Consider the following 18,329-nt stretch of genomic DNA (forward strand, 5'->3'; position numbering starts at 1 on the left):
TGTTTGATTTTGTCAATATGGGATACTATGTTCAAAACACGATTAATATAACATTGTAGTTTGTGCTCCGTATTTAAAACTTTATTATATTTCTACTATTAAGAAGAGCCGGTTGGGCTCACCTTTATATATATATATATATATATATATATATATATATATCGCTTGATTTTGTCAATATGGGATACTATGTTCAAAACACGATTAATATAACATTGTAGTTTGTGCGCCGTATTTAAAACTTTATTATATTAGTGTTTGCTACGAATACGCACGTGGCAATGAATCCATCATTATTGACTTAATGAGATACTTCAAAAATTACATGAATATTGTTTGATTTTTTAATATGGAATGTACTTTTTTTTTTACATTATTAATTTGCACAATTTTTTTAATATTAGTTGTTGTTTAATATATATGGGGCCCACAATTCTTTTTTCAAAAAATTGGAACGAATATATATATATACCATAGAATTATGAGGCCCACAATTTTTTTTTTATATTAGTTGCTGTTTAAGATATATGGGTGGGGCCCACAATTGTTAAAAAAAAATGGAATGGATGTATATATATACCATAGAATTGTGGGGCCCACAATTGTTTTTTTATATTATTTGTTGTTTAAGATATATGGGTGGGGCTTACAATTTTTTTTTTATTAAATTGGACAACGATCGGAAACGGACAACGAAAAGTGAGTTGGAACTCACTCTTCTATATAGTACTAATATCTATCATATAGTAAATGGTAGATTTCGATCTATATCTATCATATCGTAATACTTTTGAAAGGGAGAATTAGACCAGAGTGTCACTATTTTAGAAAATGAAGCATAGCTGACACATTGAACCATATCGGTGAAAGATAGCCATAGGATTACAACATCATAAAACTAAATTTAGTAAAAAGAAAAACATCAATTAACTCTATATTTTGCATACAACAAAAATCGCTAGAAATTCATCGATCAAGCGCAAAAAAAAATAAAAAAATTAAACAGACATATAAAATAAAATTGTCAAATAAGCACTATCATGTCATCAACGTATTGTTATTTTCAGCTTCTAATCTTATGTATAAGAGAAAAGACATAAAATCACCCCTAAACTTGTCATAAAAATTCACTTTAGCAATTTAATTTTTCGAACATTTAAATACTCCCTTATTCTCGTTTGAGGTGGTATATATACCACCTCAATTGCTGATGTGACAAAAAAAAAAAAAATTAGATGCGCAAATAAAATAAAAAGGAGATGGGCCCGCCAATATGTGTATTATTATACAATAAAAATATCCCATCAGCCTTCTCCTTCTTCTAAGCGCCGCCCCCCACTCACGCCTTAGAAAAAAAAAAAAAAAACCTCCTCCTCCTTCCCCATCGTTCCACCTACTCTTCAAAGCTTCCTGTGCAAATTTTCCACCATTCTCCTCCGGGGCGTCTTAATAAGATTAGTAGCCTAAAGTCAAACTTTTAAGAAAGGTTCTAATTTTATCTTTTTTAAAGAGAAATATCGTCATATATATTTTTATTTAAAATCTATTTTGATTTTTTTTTAGATGCGGAGTCATTAATTACTGTTTTGCAATCGTCAAGAACAATGCAAAGTTGTTAACAATTTTTTCAAATCAATTTATTCGAAAAAAAAAACTCAACTGACAATATAGCTAATCCATCACGTGACTAAAAAAAATCTTCTTCTTTTTTTTTTATAAATATTGTGCACTCCCTCTATCTCAATTTATGTGACACAATTTAGATTTCAAAAGTCCAACTTTTTTATTTTTATCGTGAATTCAGCCATACGATCTTTAATTTTTTTGAAAACAATTTACATATTTAAAAGGTACATAAAAGTACCATAAGTCATAATAATTTTTTAAACAAATTAGCATAAAACTAAATAAAAATGGGATGCCAAAAATTTGGGGGTCCAAAGCCATTGCTTAAGTGGCTTTGGCCTTGGGTCGGCCCTGTTCACGTCCTTCAAATTTTCCGACCATTCTCGACAGTGCAAAGAATGACGTTAGAGAAAACACCAATGGTACGGTAACATGGAAAAGCTTTTGGTCACGGTTACAACAATTCTGGAGCTCCCAATTCGGGTTCGTACTTCTTTCTACAAACCCAATTGGTTAAACCCTCCAAACCTTCAAATTTTTTGCTCCTATCCCAAATTAATTGGATCGGTTATACAAATCTCAAAATTCTTTTCGCTTGTACCAAACAATTGAAATTGTAAACAAAGAATAAACTAAATTTACCCATTGATAGCAGATAGCCGAAGGTGTCAAACAAATTGAGATGGACTGAAAATTTTTCAGTAAAAGCAAATCAGTAAATACAAGTTTTAAAAAAAATGATTCTTTGTGCTAAAACAATGAAAGCCTAAAGATTGATGAGCATAGAAAATTGAGGAGAAGAAATGGAGGGGTGGGGGCGAAGAAGAAGGGATTAGGCTGGTGGGATTAGGATTAATTAGTGTATAAAAGTATATGTAAAGAAAAGGAAAAATAGTTAATAAACAAAATGAAACGAAAAAAGAATAAGAAAATCAAACTTAGATGACTTTCTATCGTGGTACTGACCTAGCAATGACGTAGCGTGTGCGTAATACGTCTCACGTTATGAGACTGGTGGGGGCGAAGAAGAAGGGATTAGGCTGGTGGGATTAGGATTAATTAGTGTATAAAAGTATATGTAAAGAAAAGGAAAAATAGTTAATAAACAAAATGAAACGAAAAAAGAATAAGAAAATCAAACTTAGATGACTTTCTATCGTGGTACTGACCTAGCAATGACGTAGCGTGTGCGTAATACGCCTCACGTTATGAGACTGGTATTATAATATCTGAGGGTGGTATTTATTCCACCTCAAATGAGAATAGGGGGTATTTAAATGCCCGAAAAGTTAAATTGCTAAAATGAATTTTGATGACAAGTTTAGGGGTCATTTTATGTCTTTTTCTCTATTTCTAATAACTAATGATAAACTTCATCATCCGGTCAAAAAATGAGGAAAACATGGGTTAAATGGGAGAAACGAAAATCATTTTGTATTGTAGACATGAGTTTGTAGTGTCGATAATGTGATGGTTCTTATGTGATAATTTTATGTTTTATTGTTTGTTTAATTTTATGTTTTACTGTTTGTTCATGATAATTTTATGTTACTCCTATGTGGCCGCTTACTTGTAATTTTAGGTGCCTAACTGATAAATTTCTTATGATGTTCATTTTATGGAATATAGGGATCAGGGATGGTTAATGTGTTTTTTGGCACACATATTAATGCTGTTGAAATAAGAGAAGCTTATATTCTAGCTGCAAAGTTGATTAAAAAATTTGTGGTAAGTTTCCGGATCAAAACCTAAGTGCAATATTTTTGCTAAGTGCAATACTTTTGCATTTCTTGAAATCCTTTATTAGAATTTGTCATTCTGCTACTTGAGTGAGCTTATTTGGTTTCTTCCTATTTATGCATATGTTTTCAATCACCTATAATTCTTAGGAGTATGTAAATTTCAATTTAATCGATACTCAAAATTTTAACACTATTACTATTAATTAGCGATATTAAATTATGATTTAACGATTTGAAAGTGGTTGATCCATGATTCATGCGTCATCATGCAACAAAGTCGTCGAGGCACAACCATTGGACAAAGACAGTCTTGTCATATTCAAGATACGATTTGTCGAAAGTGAAGTATCTAGCTGTCCATTAGTGATCAAATTATCCATTAAATGCTAAGATTTGTTCACACGAAATCCAAATATAAGTTTGCTACTTCCTCTTACAATAATGATATATTATATATGAAACATTTTTCATTTTAGTCCGTCAAAAAAAATTATATTATTCATCTTAGCATTTCTATTTTACTCTTGATGACATGATTCTTTGAAATCCATTGAATATAAAAATTTATTCTTTTATAAGAAGAGAGAAAATAAAGCACATAAAATTCTCACCATCACTCATTTAAAAGGATAGTTTTGATACTGGCATATAATTGTCTTATTCGAGGACAAAAACTTTCCATTAAATATAACCGATGTACTAGAATTAAATTCCAATCCATTCACATTCACCATTCCAGTAATTTGACATCTATAAATAACGAAATGGTATGAACCTTCAAACCAACCAAGAAATCACCCCCCAAAAAGAAGTAAAACAATTCTCAAAATCCTTCACAAATCTTCTACTCAGTAGTAACATGTCTGTCAATAAGAAAAAGTCCGATCGTCTCATCATAACCTTGATGGTGCTGATTACTCTGTGCTTATTATCTGCTAATCTTTCAAACAGTGAAAGGTTAACATTCAAAGTAGGCTCACAACAAGGAACTAGTGGAAATAATGGAGATGAATCTCCATATTTTGCTATGTTACCAAGAGGCCCAGTGCCACCATCAGGGTCCAATCCCAATAGACCCGATCCACCACCATTTTCATTGGTTCACAAGGATGGACACAATTCTAAACCAAGTCTCAACTCGTATGCACATAATTTTCTTCCATGAAACTAGATTAATGTCCTCTAATTTCATGTTTGATCAATAAACTTTCTTGGTTGCTGTAATAACATTTTCGTCTTGAATAGTTAAAGATTTATTTGCCAATTGTTTCCGTGTTTTATTTACCTTGGTATCTCTTGTGCAATTACAAGTAATCTCTTGTGCTAGGACTATGTTTCTCGGATACGTTTACGTAGGACGTAAGTAACTTTTAACTTTAAATTTTTCATTTTATATCTAATGAGATGGCTTGTTTCCGTTTCTTTCTTTTTAAAACTTCGTGCTCAATCAAACATCCCCTCATAAATTAATTGGAAAGGAGTACAAGGAGTCGTCGGCCTCATACTTTGCTCGAATTCAGCATAGAAGCATCAAATTAATTATTGAGATCAACAAAAAAACTATTACAAGGTGGAGAGCCAGCTTAATTACTTTGGTTTCTTGTTTATTCTCATGTTATAAATAAAAGAGTTAACACTGATCATTCACCAAACGGGTGAAAATCATTTACCCCCAAACTTTGCTTTAAAAATCAAGCTCCCTCTCAACTTAGAACAATAGACAATCTCCCCCTTTTATCTTAGAGCCCGTTTGGCTTAGCTTATAAGTTGCTGAAAACAACTAATAAGTGTTTGGCTGGCCAGCTTATAAGTCATTTTGTACTTAAAATAAGCCCAAAAAAATAATTAGGCATGTTTGAATGGGTTTAAAAAAAGCAGCTTATAAGCTGCTTTTTTTAAACCCATACAAACAGGCTCTTAATTGACTTTTGTAAATGTCTATCTTACCCTTACATAATCAACTTTTTTTTTAGCTTCTTTAAAATCATGTACAAATTTCCTATAAAATAAATAAATGTTATTTTTGGGCAAAGAAAAAAGTGAGAAATGCTAATTGAGTATATAAGTTAATAATGTTCTACAATGAAATAAATTAGCAGAATAAGAAAATTAATTTTAATAATAATAATCAAACTATAATATCTATTTATACGAGTGAAAATAACAAATAATAATAACTTTATAAATATATTCTAGTGCAGGTAATACAAAAATAAAAATAAAAAATAGAGACATATCTTTAAAAATATATTGTAAATGACTTTTAAATTATAATTTTAGAAAATATTCCTTTAATGACTACCAAAACTTATTTGTTTATATAGACAATAAAGAATAAGAGAGAGTGAAACTTAAATTTACACACATGCATGTACATACGGATATACGCACTTAATGCATGTAATATTGAAATAACAATCATATAAAATAGCATTAGATTCTGTGACAAATTCGTAAAAGTACTATTCTTATATATATATATATATATATATATATATATATATATATATACTTTATATTACGACTCTATAGAAACATGAGTTTCATGTTTCTATAGAGTTTCGTCGTCAGTCACCTGGTTGTCCGTTGTGGGCCTTTAAAAAAAAAATTTGGGCCCCATAATTGTGAGCCCCATATTAAACACTAACCAGTATTAAAAAAAGTGGACCCCATATTAATAAAATCAACCAATATTAAAAAAAAAGTGAATCCCATATTAAAAAAAAAACAATGTTAAAAAAAATTGTGGACCCCATATTAAACACCAACCAGTATTAAAAAAAAGGAGAAGAAAAAAAAGCTGAACCCACCACATCCAAACTCACGAGGAAAAAAAAGTGAAACCCATATTAACAGAATCAAGCAAAAAAAATTGTAGGCCCCATATTAAACATCAACCAGTATTAAAAAAAGTGGACCCCATATTAACAAAATCAAGCAATATTAAAAAAAAATCGTGAGCCCCGTATATATTAAACAACAACTAATATTAAAAAAAAATTGTGCGCCCCATATTAAACACCAACCAGTATTAAAAAAAAGTGGACCTCATATTAACAAAATCAAGCAATATTAAAAAAAAAAAAGTGAATCCCATATTAAAAAAACAATCAATGTTAAAAAAAAAATTGTGAGCCCCTTATTAAACACCAACCAGTATTAAAAAAAAAATGAGAAGAAAAACAAAGTTGAACCCACCACATCCAAACTCATGGGGAAAAAAAAGTGAACCCCATATTAACATAATCAAGCAAAAAAAATTGTGGGCCCCATATATATTAAACAACAACTAATATTAAAAAATATTGTATGCCCCATATTAGACACCAACCAGTATTAAAAAAAGTGGACCCCATATTAACAAAATCAAGCAATATTAAAAAAAAAGTGAATCCCATATTAAAAAAATAAATAATGTTAAAAACAATTGTGGGCCATATATTAACAAAATCAAGCAATATTAAAAAAAAAAAGTGAATCCCATATTAAAAAAAAAACAATGTTAAAAAAAAATTGTGGACTCCGTATTAAACACCAACCAGTATTAAAAAAAAGGAGAAGAAAAATAAGTTGAACCCACCACATCCAAACTCACGGAGAAAAAAAAGTGAAACCCATATTAACAGAATCAAACAAAAAATATTGTGGGCCCCATATATATATATATTAAATAACAACTAATATTTTAAAAAAAATTGTGGGCCCCATATTAAACACCAACTAGTATTAAAAAAAGTGGACCCCATATTAACAAAATCAAGCAATATTAAAAAAAAAATTGTGAGCCCCATATATATTAAACAACAACTAATATTAAAAATAAATAAATTGTGCACCCCATATTAAACACCAATCAGTATTAAAAAAAAAAAAAAAGTTAAACCCACCACATCCAAACTCACGGGGAAAAAAAAGTGAATCTCATATTAAAAGAATCAAGCAAAAAAAATTGTGAGCCCCATATATATTGAACAACAACTACTATTAAAATAAATTGTGGGCCCCATATTCGACACCAATCAATATTTAAAAAAAGTGGACCCCATATTAACAAAATCAAGCAATATTAAAAAAAAAGTGAATCCCATATTAAAAAAACAAACGATGTTAAAAAAAATTGTGGGCCCTATATTAAACACCAACCAGTATTAAAAAAAGGAGAAGAAAAAAAAGTTGATTCCACCACATCCAAACTCACGGGGAAAAAAAGGTGAACCCCATATTAAGAGTATCAAGCAAAAAAAATTGTGGGCCCCATATATATTAAACAACAACTAATATTAAAAAGAATTGTGAGCCTCATATTAAACACCAACCAGTATTAAAAAAAAAAAAAAGTGGAACCCACCATATCCAAACTCACGGGAAAAAAAAAGTGGACCCCATATTAACAAAATCAAGCAATATTAAAAAAAAAAAAGTGAATCCCATATTAATAAAACAAACAATGTTAAGAAAAAAATGCTTAGAAAATCAAACAATTAAATCAATAATGATGAACTCATTGCCACAAGCGTATCAACCCATTAGTGGGAGCAAATGAAATTATTGTACAGCAACATACTTAAAATATTTATATATTAAAATAAGATAGAATTTAATTACTTTTTCATTTTTTCCTTACTCTAATAAATGTGAAAAGAGATTAATGTCATAAAAGAAAAAATAATATTAAATGGAGATCAAATAATTAATAAGCTAAATTAGTGAAATTATAATTTTAATTGACGTTTCCTTAAAAAACCGTGTAAAAAATAACATGACAAGTAAAATGAGTTAAAAAAAATATTTACTAAAAATTAAAAAATAGAAGTTCTTCATGGCCCCATATTAAACACCAACCAGTATTAAAAAAAAAATGGAATCCACCACATCCAAACTCATGGGAAAAGAAAAGTGAACCCCATATTAACAAAATCAAGCAATATTAATAAAAAAAAGTGAATCCCATATTAAAAAAACAAACAATGTTAAAAAAAAAAAAGTGCTTAGAAAATCAAACAATTAAATCAATAATGATGAATTCATTGCCACATGCGTATCAACCCATTAGTGAGAGCAAATGAAATTATTGTGCAACAACATACTTAAAATACTTATATATTAAAATAAGATAGAATTTAATTACTTTTTCATTTTTTCCTTACTCTAATAAATGTGAAAGAGATTAATGTCATAAAAAAATATTAAATGGAGATCAAATAATTAATAAGGTAAATTAGTGAAATTATAATTCTAATTGACGTTTCCCTAAAAAATCGTGTAAAAAATAACATGACAAGTAAAATGAGTTAAACAAAAAATATTTACTAAAAATGCTTTGTGGTCCCACCCACTTTTTTATTTAAGGGCAAAAAATTGACGTTTTATACTTTACATTACCAACTCTTCTAAAAAGTAGATAGAAATATTTTATTATATTTCTATTTTTCTACTATATAGAAGCATCGATTTATCCATGCTTCGTCGGTAGTCACTCTTAAAAAAAAAACAAGACAAAAAATTAAAAAAAAAAAAAAAAAAAAAAAGTGAACCCCACCACCTCCAAACTCATGCAAAAAAAAAAAAAATGCATCCCATACTAAAAAAATCGAGCAATATAAAAAAAATGGACCTCATATTAAAAAAAAAAATGTCAAAAAAAAAAGTACACCCCATATTAAAAAATCAAACAATATTCATGTAATTTTCAAAGTATCCTCATTAAGTCAATAATGGTAGATTCATTGTCACATGCGTATCAACCCATTAGTGGGAGCAAATAAAATTATTGTACGACAAAAAATATGGACCCAATATTATTATTTTTCTTCAAAAGGTTAAGTAGCCAAACCATATAATTTCCTTTCCTTTCTTATATTAGCCTAAGATCTAATCTAGATATTTAACTGTTGTATTTGCTATTCCGTCATGTCATTTATTTGTATGAAAAGAGATTAATGTCGTAAAAGAAAACATAATATTTAATGGAGATCAAATAATAAATAAGGTAAATTAGTCAAATTCTAATTCTAATTGACGTTTCCTTAAAAAAATCGTGCAAAAGACAACATGACAAGTAAAATGAGCTAAACCAGGAATATTCACCAAAAATTAAAAAATAGTAGTTCTTCGTTCAAATAGAAAATCAAATTTCTACTTTATTTCATTTTAAACATGTAAAATTAATTTAATGATTTGAATTACAATTATCCAAATCAAAATTTGATAAAAAAAAAAATAATAAGTATTGTTTAGGTCCAATTTACATACATTAACAATAGAATATTTTACACCTTTAAATTAATCGAATTAAAATTCAAAGTATCAACTGATGCTTAAATATTGCTATTGTTTTATCTCAAAGACAGGAAAATAGTTTTCTTTTAAACAAGTCTTCTCTTTTAAAAAGTATTAATAAAAATTTTCAAATTTTGAATTCGTAGCAAACACTAATATAATAAAATTTTGAACACAAAGCATAAACTACAATGTTATATTAATCGTGTTTTAAACATAATATATATATTCATAAAAATAGTGCAAACTTATGTATGTTTATTAGCAATATAATATATATATATTATCAATATTCAAATATTTTAAATACACTATAATCTAAAGTGTTGAGCTGCGCACGGACATACGCCATCTAGTATATTTCTACTATTAATAAGTGAAAGTTCCTTGGACGACGAAGGGTAAAACAGTCATTTGGCTCAAAATTCATTGTGATGTCTTTATTTGGCTTTTCAATGACACGTGTTTCTAACTTGGTTATTTGTGGGACGTCTCGCTTGCTTGTCATTTGTCTTTGACTTTACTGTATTTCTAAAAGAACATGTATGCACTCCTGCTTTGGGATTTCACAACTTTCTCTTCGGATTTAAGTATATGCCCCATCTTTTCTTGTGGTTTCTTCATCTCTCTTTTTGGTGAGTTTTCTGTTCTTCTTATTTCCCTTGCTTATGGTTTTCTGATTTATTTTTTAATCTTTAATGTTTTGGGTCTTTCGAAGGTGGAGATTATTTCTAATTACTTACATACATGAACAAACCAAAAGGACCGAATTAAGAAATATTCCTGAGATGTTGACTGTTGGTTCAGATAATTTGTGTCAACAACTATTATTAATTTTTATGTTCTCTTCATCGAATTCTGAACAGATTTCTGTACTCACTTCTGGTGGTCTTTCTTCATGTTCTCTTTTCAGATTCTGCACATGCATGTGAATAGAACAACTATGCAAGAGTACACATAGTGTTGTACCCAGGGTGTTTGATGATATGCCTCAAGTAAATTAACAATTACTCCATCCGTTTCAATTTATGTGAGCCCATTTGACTAGGTATGACATTTAAGAAAGAGTGAAGACTTTGAAACTTGTGGTTCAAAATAAGTTTTGAATATTTACGTGGCTGTAAATCACTTCATAAAGTGAATTTGTTTCCAAATTATAAAAGATGTCATTTATTTTGGCACGGATCAAAAAGGAAATAGATTCACATAAATTGAAGCAGAGGGAGTATTTATTTGCTGCTCTTTTATCGTTTACATGTATTTAATGATGTATTTTCTTGTTAGAAGTTTTGTTTTTGAATTGGTACCTTTAGTTGTAAAATTGCATGATTTAATCATCTAATATAATCTTCCTTGAATTTTTCCTCTGTTTTCACATCTTAAGCTTTTGGGTAGTTCTTTGTTGAATTTCTGCATGCATATAGAAAATTTTGTCTGATCTACTCAGGCATGTTTTATATTCTTACAATCAACCAATTTTATTTAAATCGAGACAGTATTCTTGAGATTTCGGTTAAGTTATACGAGTACATTTTTTTGTAACTATTTTGAGCTGAATTTTTTCAGGAGATTTTTCTTTTAGAGATGAATATGAGTTGATTTCTTGAAAAGTGTGTCCTTGATGGTATTATTCCTAGAAAATTTGCTCAAAACAATTATTTGGATGAAATATTATTTTACTGAAAAAGGTGAAAGCTTTTTTCCTGCTGCTACATGATTATAATCCTTTTCTAATTATTTAGTTTCATCGGGCCATGACAGTTTTGCAACCGAATTACTCTTTGAATTTGGGTCAACTTGTTTACATCTTTTCACTACTCATATTCTGTGAATTTAATTTCTCAGTACATGACATTGCGAACATTTGTGATCCATTAGTTGGAATACAATGGTCAGTTGGTCACACAATTTTGATTTCACATGCTTTTGAAGTGAAAGTCGCTCAAGGTGGGGAAAAACGGAACTGCTTTAACTATAAAAGGTACTCTCTCTACTTTTTTGTTCTAACATTACAAAAACAATTGTGCTTTATATTTCAGGTTATATTGTATGGAGTGTCTACTTTAGGAATAAATTAAATGTTTAAAATACAAAATGTAGACGTTAAAATAGAAACTTTTTGAAATGCTTGAACAACATATCTCTCACAGTAAAAAAAAGATGGATAAAGCATTAATCCTTCTTGTTTTCTGTTTTTATTAGTTGTGAGTTGTCAGTAGTATGATATAACATTTCTGTTTTCCAGGTTTTAAGTCTCAAAAGAACGACATTCACACTCAATATGAGGTTTGAAAACATTGACAAGAAGCTTATTTCTTTTGCCAGTCGGATATGTGCTCTCAATCGTAATTTTTCACTTAGTAATGGTTATTGATTTGCTGGTGAGGTTAAATACTCTTCCCATCATTTTTGTTATTGTTTCTTGTACTGAGATTTTAATTGCTGAGAAGTGTCCTTTTATAATTCTTCTCGGCTTTGCAGTTTAAAGATGTGGAGATCTTTTCAGTGAGAAATTCTATTGGCATTACAGCAATGAGTAGTATTCCTTTCGTAAGGTTCTTTCATTATGGATTTTATACCACTTGGGGGTTGATGCTCCACATTATTAGTATGAGATAAATTTTGAAATATCCATCTTTATCATAGTAAAGATGGTTCTATCTGAAGGTATTCCAGCTATTCATTCCACCCTTTGGAGAAATTTGCCGAGGGTAGTCAATTCCTGAGTTATTACATTTAATACAAATTATATCCGACAATTAATGGAGATTCTATTGCAGCTTATTTGTCTAACTTTCTGTTGACAAGAAAATTGGATAAAACTGTAGCTTTTCGGAAATCAGTAGATATTTCCCTTGTGATATCTTTTTAATTTAGTACTAATTCTTTCAACAAAATCTTGATAAATTGTCGTATGTCTCCTACTTCCAGGTGATTTAGTTTCTTTTGTGAGATCTTTCAACTTGCATATGATTTGAAAGATGTAGAATTCTTTGATGTTACTGCTAAATTTGCAGTTAAAGATAAAGGCTATTGAAACTCAAGGATTCGGGGGCTGTAGGCCAACTTGTAACTTGGCTCAAATGGAGAAAGGAATGTTGATATGGACACAGTCGAACAAACCTTATGATGAAGTAAGATCCTTTTTCTCTTGAACCTTTTGCCGCTCCTAGGCTTCAAAATTGTGATCTGCATCACCCATATAATATTAGCTACCCTTTAACTAAGATCTGATCTAATTGTTCTGTTGGGAAGTTTGTGCGAGTAACTGTTTCTTTATTCTTCTATATCGTTGCACCAGGATGAACAAGATGTGCGTATCCGACTCTGCTTGAGTTATATATTGTCTTTTGTGATTGGGAGCTTGAACATGGTTCACATATATTTTGTATTTGCTCTTTATTTCCAAAACTTTGAAGAAAAAGAGGTAAAGTAATAAGGATAAGTTAAAAGTAAATTTATAAAATTTAGCCAATTGTTTTCGAGCATTATAACAAGGATAATTCAAAGAATAAGTTGCATGTACTTTAACTATTTGAAGTAGAAGTAATAAGTTACTATCTAAAACATTCAAAACAATTTGAAACAGATGTTATTTGTTGAAATTCATTTAAATTATGCTTATAATCCTTCTTTGCATATGACATCTTTTTGGTGGTGCTTATTTTTTACGGACTTCTAAGTTAATGTTTATATTCAGATTACATGGTTATCAATAAGACTTGAGCTATGTGATTATGGCTTCGAAAGAATGATCGTTTCCTTATCCACGTTACCACGAGAAGTATTTTTCCTTTTTTTTTTAATCTATTTTCATCATAGATTCAACTATTTCTGTCAGATTCATCAATTAAAAGCATTTTGATGATCCAAGCTTATTAGATATGTCTACAATTTGACAGTAAGTTATTGTACTCAAGATGCATCATGAACTTAAACCTTAATTCAACAAATAACACCTGTTTGATGAAATCTCTCATTCAGAATAGCAACCGGAAGTCTCAAATTGTGCAACACTATCCAGCCTAACATTTGTTGTTGAAGATGACATATTCATGAATTGGTGTATCACAAGAATAAGTGGAGAATCACAAATATATAAGTTCTCTTAGGTTCATAGATGTGCTTAAATTTGTGAAATTGCTGGTCCTGATGCTTCTCTTGCTAAGTTGTTGTATGTTAATCTATGTTTCAATTGACACTAATAAATTACAATAGGCTGGTTATGGGATGAATGCAAAGGTTTTCTTTGTGGAGAAGAGTTAAGTCGAAAGTGTTCATAATACATAAGTGATAGAGTGACTTTTCTATGTGTTGTTCGCTTTAAGTTTCACACATGCATAATAAGTTTCACACATTCATAATTATTTTACGTTCATTTTGTGCGGCTTACTTTCTTGATTGCTTGATTATACCGGACAATTGAACAAACTTGAAGACACTTTATGGAACTATATTACTATGCTTTCTACCTGTGCCAAATTCAAGGATGCCATATTCTTTTTGAGAAATAGAAGATTGAAAATATAGTAACCATGTGCATTTAATTTTGAAAATAGCAATTTTCTTATTTATAGTCCTTTTGAGTATGCTATAAGTGGTTATATCTTGTTATAGGCTCTCTGTAAAAGACTTTATACCAAAGGAGGAGCCATGACTGAAAATTATTAGCAGAGTATCAGAATTGTTCCTAGGGCTTATCCGTAGTCTCTAAGGAGGTAATTGTACCACTATGTACTAAGGAATTAGTTATCTGCAAACCTAAGCAGTGGTAAACTTCTATTCATTTCTTTATTCAATGCATGTTCTCAATGTGTCCATATATATACATACAATGCGCACACCTCGGTTATGGTTTAATAACTTTGTGTTTGATTTATGCATAGGAAAAATATGTATAGTAACTTTGTGTTTTGCCTTCACTGCTAATGGATGGTTCCAATATTATGAATCTCAATGTGTTAAGCCAGCTATCATCTATGGGAAGTAAGTCGTCTGAAACCAATGACTTTCTTCCGGTCCTCAATATCTCAAAGCATGACCAATGGGTTGTCAGTTGCTTCAGAATCGCTAGACATATCCCCTTTTCTCATCTTCTTGTTTTACCTTGGAACTTATTTTAACTGTACATGCCTGTAGTGAGCTTATCTTTGTGGCCTCCAGATCCACACTCATACCTGTTACTCCAACTTCAATAATTTTATTTGGTGTTGCCCAAGTTCTATAATTGTAGTTTCTAACACTTGTATCGAATACTACTACTATAAAAGAAGGCCCATCACAACAAAGGTTTGTGGAGTGATCAACTCTAGAAAAGGATGCACCTTCTTTTTTCCAATATGCAAATAGGTTTTGTCATGAAACAAGAACAAACTTAAGAATGTATTAAGCAAGCTTTACATTGTTGGGAGTGCATATTTCATAATCTTTTTGATATCATGTACAATTTTGTTCCTCAATATATGTATATGGAATGGAGTGTCGATATTGTGAATGTTCTATCAGGTGGATAATATTGCTTCCTTTTTAAATAATAATCCTTACTTATTAAAACAAATATGAAATTATATTTTTAATGTTGAACCTTTTGGTTATATTGAAGATGTAAAAGTAAGACACAAGAAGTTCGAGCAGATGCCCGTGCATAACACGGGCACGGGCCATCTAGTACTTTATATAAGCAAGGATCTAAAACTTTTGTCGTCCTCACATCCCTATGAGGACCCACAACAGTAAATTTATCTGTTGATGCCTTGCTGTTGCTTCTCCCCTGTACGTTTCTCTTTCTTAAGACATTATGGGACTTTGTATTGTACTTGGTCAACATTGATATCATAGTAACTTTTTGTTAATCTCATTTTGCTCCTTTTTAAATTAATTTTTACATCTTCGTTTCAAAATATTTGTCACGTTTCAATTTTCGGGGATCAAATTATATAAATATTTAACAATATTTTTCAAAAAAAAATTACTATATTAATAGGAGAATAGCAATTTATAGTATTTTTCATATAATTTTTTAATATCCAAATTTTAATTTTAAATATTGAGTTAATCTAATCCAATTTAACACCAAAGATTAGTCAAATAGCCTTTCGAAAAAAGAAGCGTGACAAATATTCTGAGATGGAGGGGATATATTATTTGTCTTTATACGTTCTGCTAAAATTTTAAGCAACTTTGGTGTCAAACTGTCTTTACAATTGGAGCATTTATTAGGTCTTACTAAATCTTTTATTAAACCTCCAATATTTTATTTTTTTAGTGGCTCATATGTGCTTATAAAGAACCGTCCTAAAATTAATTTTAGGTATAGCTTTAAAATCTTTACTTTATTAATGTACTTTAATTATTATTTATTAAAATTTTTGTAAGATCATTAGGTTAATCTGTGTAAAAATTAAAAATTAAGATTATAAAAATTGTAGTACAGATTTGGAGTCACTGAAAAAATTTGTTGTGTTAGATGATTCTAGAAGATGAAAACACGAGATTGTCTAATACGAGTGAAAATGAAATACATTATTAAAATCTTAAATGAGCTCCAGATAAACATAAAATGAGCTTGAAGCATCGTAGAGTTAGAGTGTCGGCTACGTGTTTAGTCAGATTCGGTAGCGTTTGGTTCTAACTCTTTATTTGTCTTAAAAATTCATTGAGTATGTACATATTATTAATTTAGAAATAAATAATCTAAAAAGATTAGGATTCAGAATCCATAAACTCCAAATTCTGGCACTGCATTTTATTTGAAATAAATAATTTCATCAAAAATGAAAGTTAAGATGTTAAACAAGTGAAATGAAAGTTTTGCTTTTATATACTGAAAATATACTTATTTGAAATTTTAATTATTATACAATAAAAATAACATAAACTACATTTTTTTGTTTAAAATATCTACTTTTATATTTTGAGTTTGAGCCCGAGCCTTATGACACTAGTATATATATATATATATATATATATATATATGGAGGATTGAAATAACAAGAGTGAAATAGAGATTGCATAGGGTAAAGGGGAGGAGAATGTCTATTATTCAAAATTAAGGAAGAAATTTATTTTTTAAAGCAAAATTAGGGATGGAAATGATTTTAACCCTTCACCAAACTCAATGATTTATAAGGAAATAGAGCCATCGAGGCACAGCCATTGATCAACAAAGATCTTTTCACAATCAAGATTGGGATTTATCGAACTGAAGTCTCCAGCTGTCAATTGAAATTCTGATCAACATTGACACACGTATCCTCGGTTTGTGCACCATATATTTTAGTAATTTTTACTTACCATAGCTTACTATGTTATATATTTATGAAATATAATTATACTTTTTAATAATTAAGTTTAGTAGCTATAATATTATATTTTTACAACTTATAGCTATTCACTTTTCTACTAATTAACTTACCACTCCCCATCCCCCTATTTTTTAGCTGCACACTTTCTCTCTCCCCCCTTTTCCTAAATATACACGTTTCTAACTCCCCATCTCCCCTAATTTCGTACTTTTCAAATCAGTTTCTGATTTCTTTCACTTCCTGTTTTTTACTCTATATTAACTGCTCATTAATTTCAACCTTTTACCCCAAAATTTAACTCTATTTCCTAAAATATGTAAGTTCTCTGTTATTTTTGCGTTTTAAACGACGAATATATATTTGAATTCATCTGTTAAAATATCGAATTCAAGTTGAGTTCATAATTAAGGTAACAATATTTTCACTGCAACTTTTTTATTTTTTTTATTTTTTTGAAAAATATAGTCAAAATATATGAAAAATATATCTGAAATATAGTCAATAGAAACCAGAATAAGTAATATTGAACATATTAATCAAAATATAATTAAAAAATATAGCCAAAATATAGTCATAATTGAGGTAGCAACGTTTTCACTGCAACTTTTTTTTTCTGAAATTTTTCTAAATATAGTCAAAATATATGAAAAAAATATCTTAAATATAGTCAACAGAAACCAGAATAAGTAATATTGAACATAATAATCAAAATACAATTAAAAATATAGCCAAAATATATATGAAAAACAACTAAAAATTTCAGAAAAATAAAAAAATAAAAAAAGTTGCAATTACACGGTGAAACGTGTAATTCAGTTGATGAACAAATCAAGCTTTGCATGATTTATGAAACATTAAAAAGAGATCTTTTTTAGTTATATTTTGGGAAAAAATATGAAGAGAGTTTTTGAATTCAAATTTTATGTGAATGATTAGATGTTGAATGAGATATGTGATTAGATATGGAAGAGAATGAGATTTGCGTGATTTATGGAACATTAAAAACAGATTTCTGTTTAGTTTTGAAAAAGATTTTTTTCCCCCTTAAATAGAGGCATTATTTGCTCAACAGTTCCGTGTATTTAGTCTATATTTTGGCTATATTTATGCAACGCGTCCAGAACCTAAATATAGATACGAATTGTAAATAATGAACTTGTAGTTATAGCTTGTTAGAAGCAGTTAAAAGATAGCTTATTTGTGAAAATTTTACTATATTTTATCACAAATTGTAATCGAGTTCCCTATGGATCCATCTACATATAAATGACCCAGAAAAAAAAAAAGTAGAGACCAAATTCAATAGTCATTCAAATATTAAAAGGGGGAAAAGAAAGAAAAAAAAAAAAGAAGGAGAAGGAGAAGGAGAAAAAGGAAT

The 18,329-nt window shown here is 29.3% G+C and overlaps 1 protein-coding gene across 16 annotated transcripts; it reads left to right on the forward strand.

Moving 5' to 3' along the window:
* The first annotated feature begins 10,113 nt into the window (after positions 1–10,113).
* On the forward strand, positions 10,114–14,522 carry LOC132617146 (uncharacterized). Of its 16 annotated transcripts, none has more exons than XR_009573615.1 (7): positions 10,122–10,282; positions 10,561–10,695; positions 11,493–11,628; positions 11,893–12,028; positions 12,129–12,197; positions 12,665–12,781; positions 13,632–14,522. XR_009573615.1 is itself a non-coding variant. In XM_060332086.1 (7 exons), the coding sequence occupies exons 4-7, from the start codon at positions 12,011–12,013 to the stop codon at positions 14,316–14,318; spliced, it is 258 nt and encodes an 85-aa protein (XP_060188069.1). In that variant the 5' UTR covers positions 10,122–10,282; positions 10,561–10,695; positions 11,493–11,628; positions 11,893–12,010; the 3' UTR covers positions 14,319–14,522. The 16 variants fall into 16 exon arrangements, 4 of the variants coding, with proteins under 4 accessions (XP_060188068.1, XP_060188067.1, XP_060188069.1 ...); XM_060332086.1 differs by having other exon boundaries at positions 14,265–14,522; XM_060332085.1 differs by lacking the exon at positions 10,561–10,695 and having other exon boundaries at positions 10,118–10,282; positions 11,526–11,628; positions 12,949–14,522.
* Positions 14,523–18,329: the final 3,807 nt, after the last annotated feature.

The sequence above is a fragment of the Lycium barbarum genome, chromosome 11, assembly GCF_019175385.1.
Source record: "Lycium barbarum isolate Lr01 chromosome 11, ASM1917538v2, whole genome shotgun sequence".
Taxonomy (NCBI): domain Eukaryota; kingdom Viridiplantae; phylum Streptophyta; class Magnoliopsida; order Solanales; family Solanaceae; genus Lycium; species Lycium barbarum.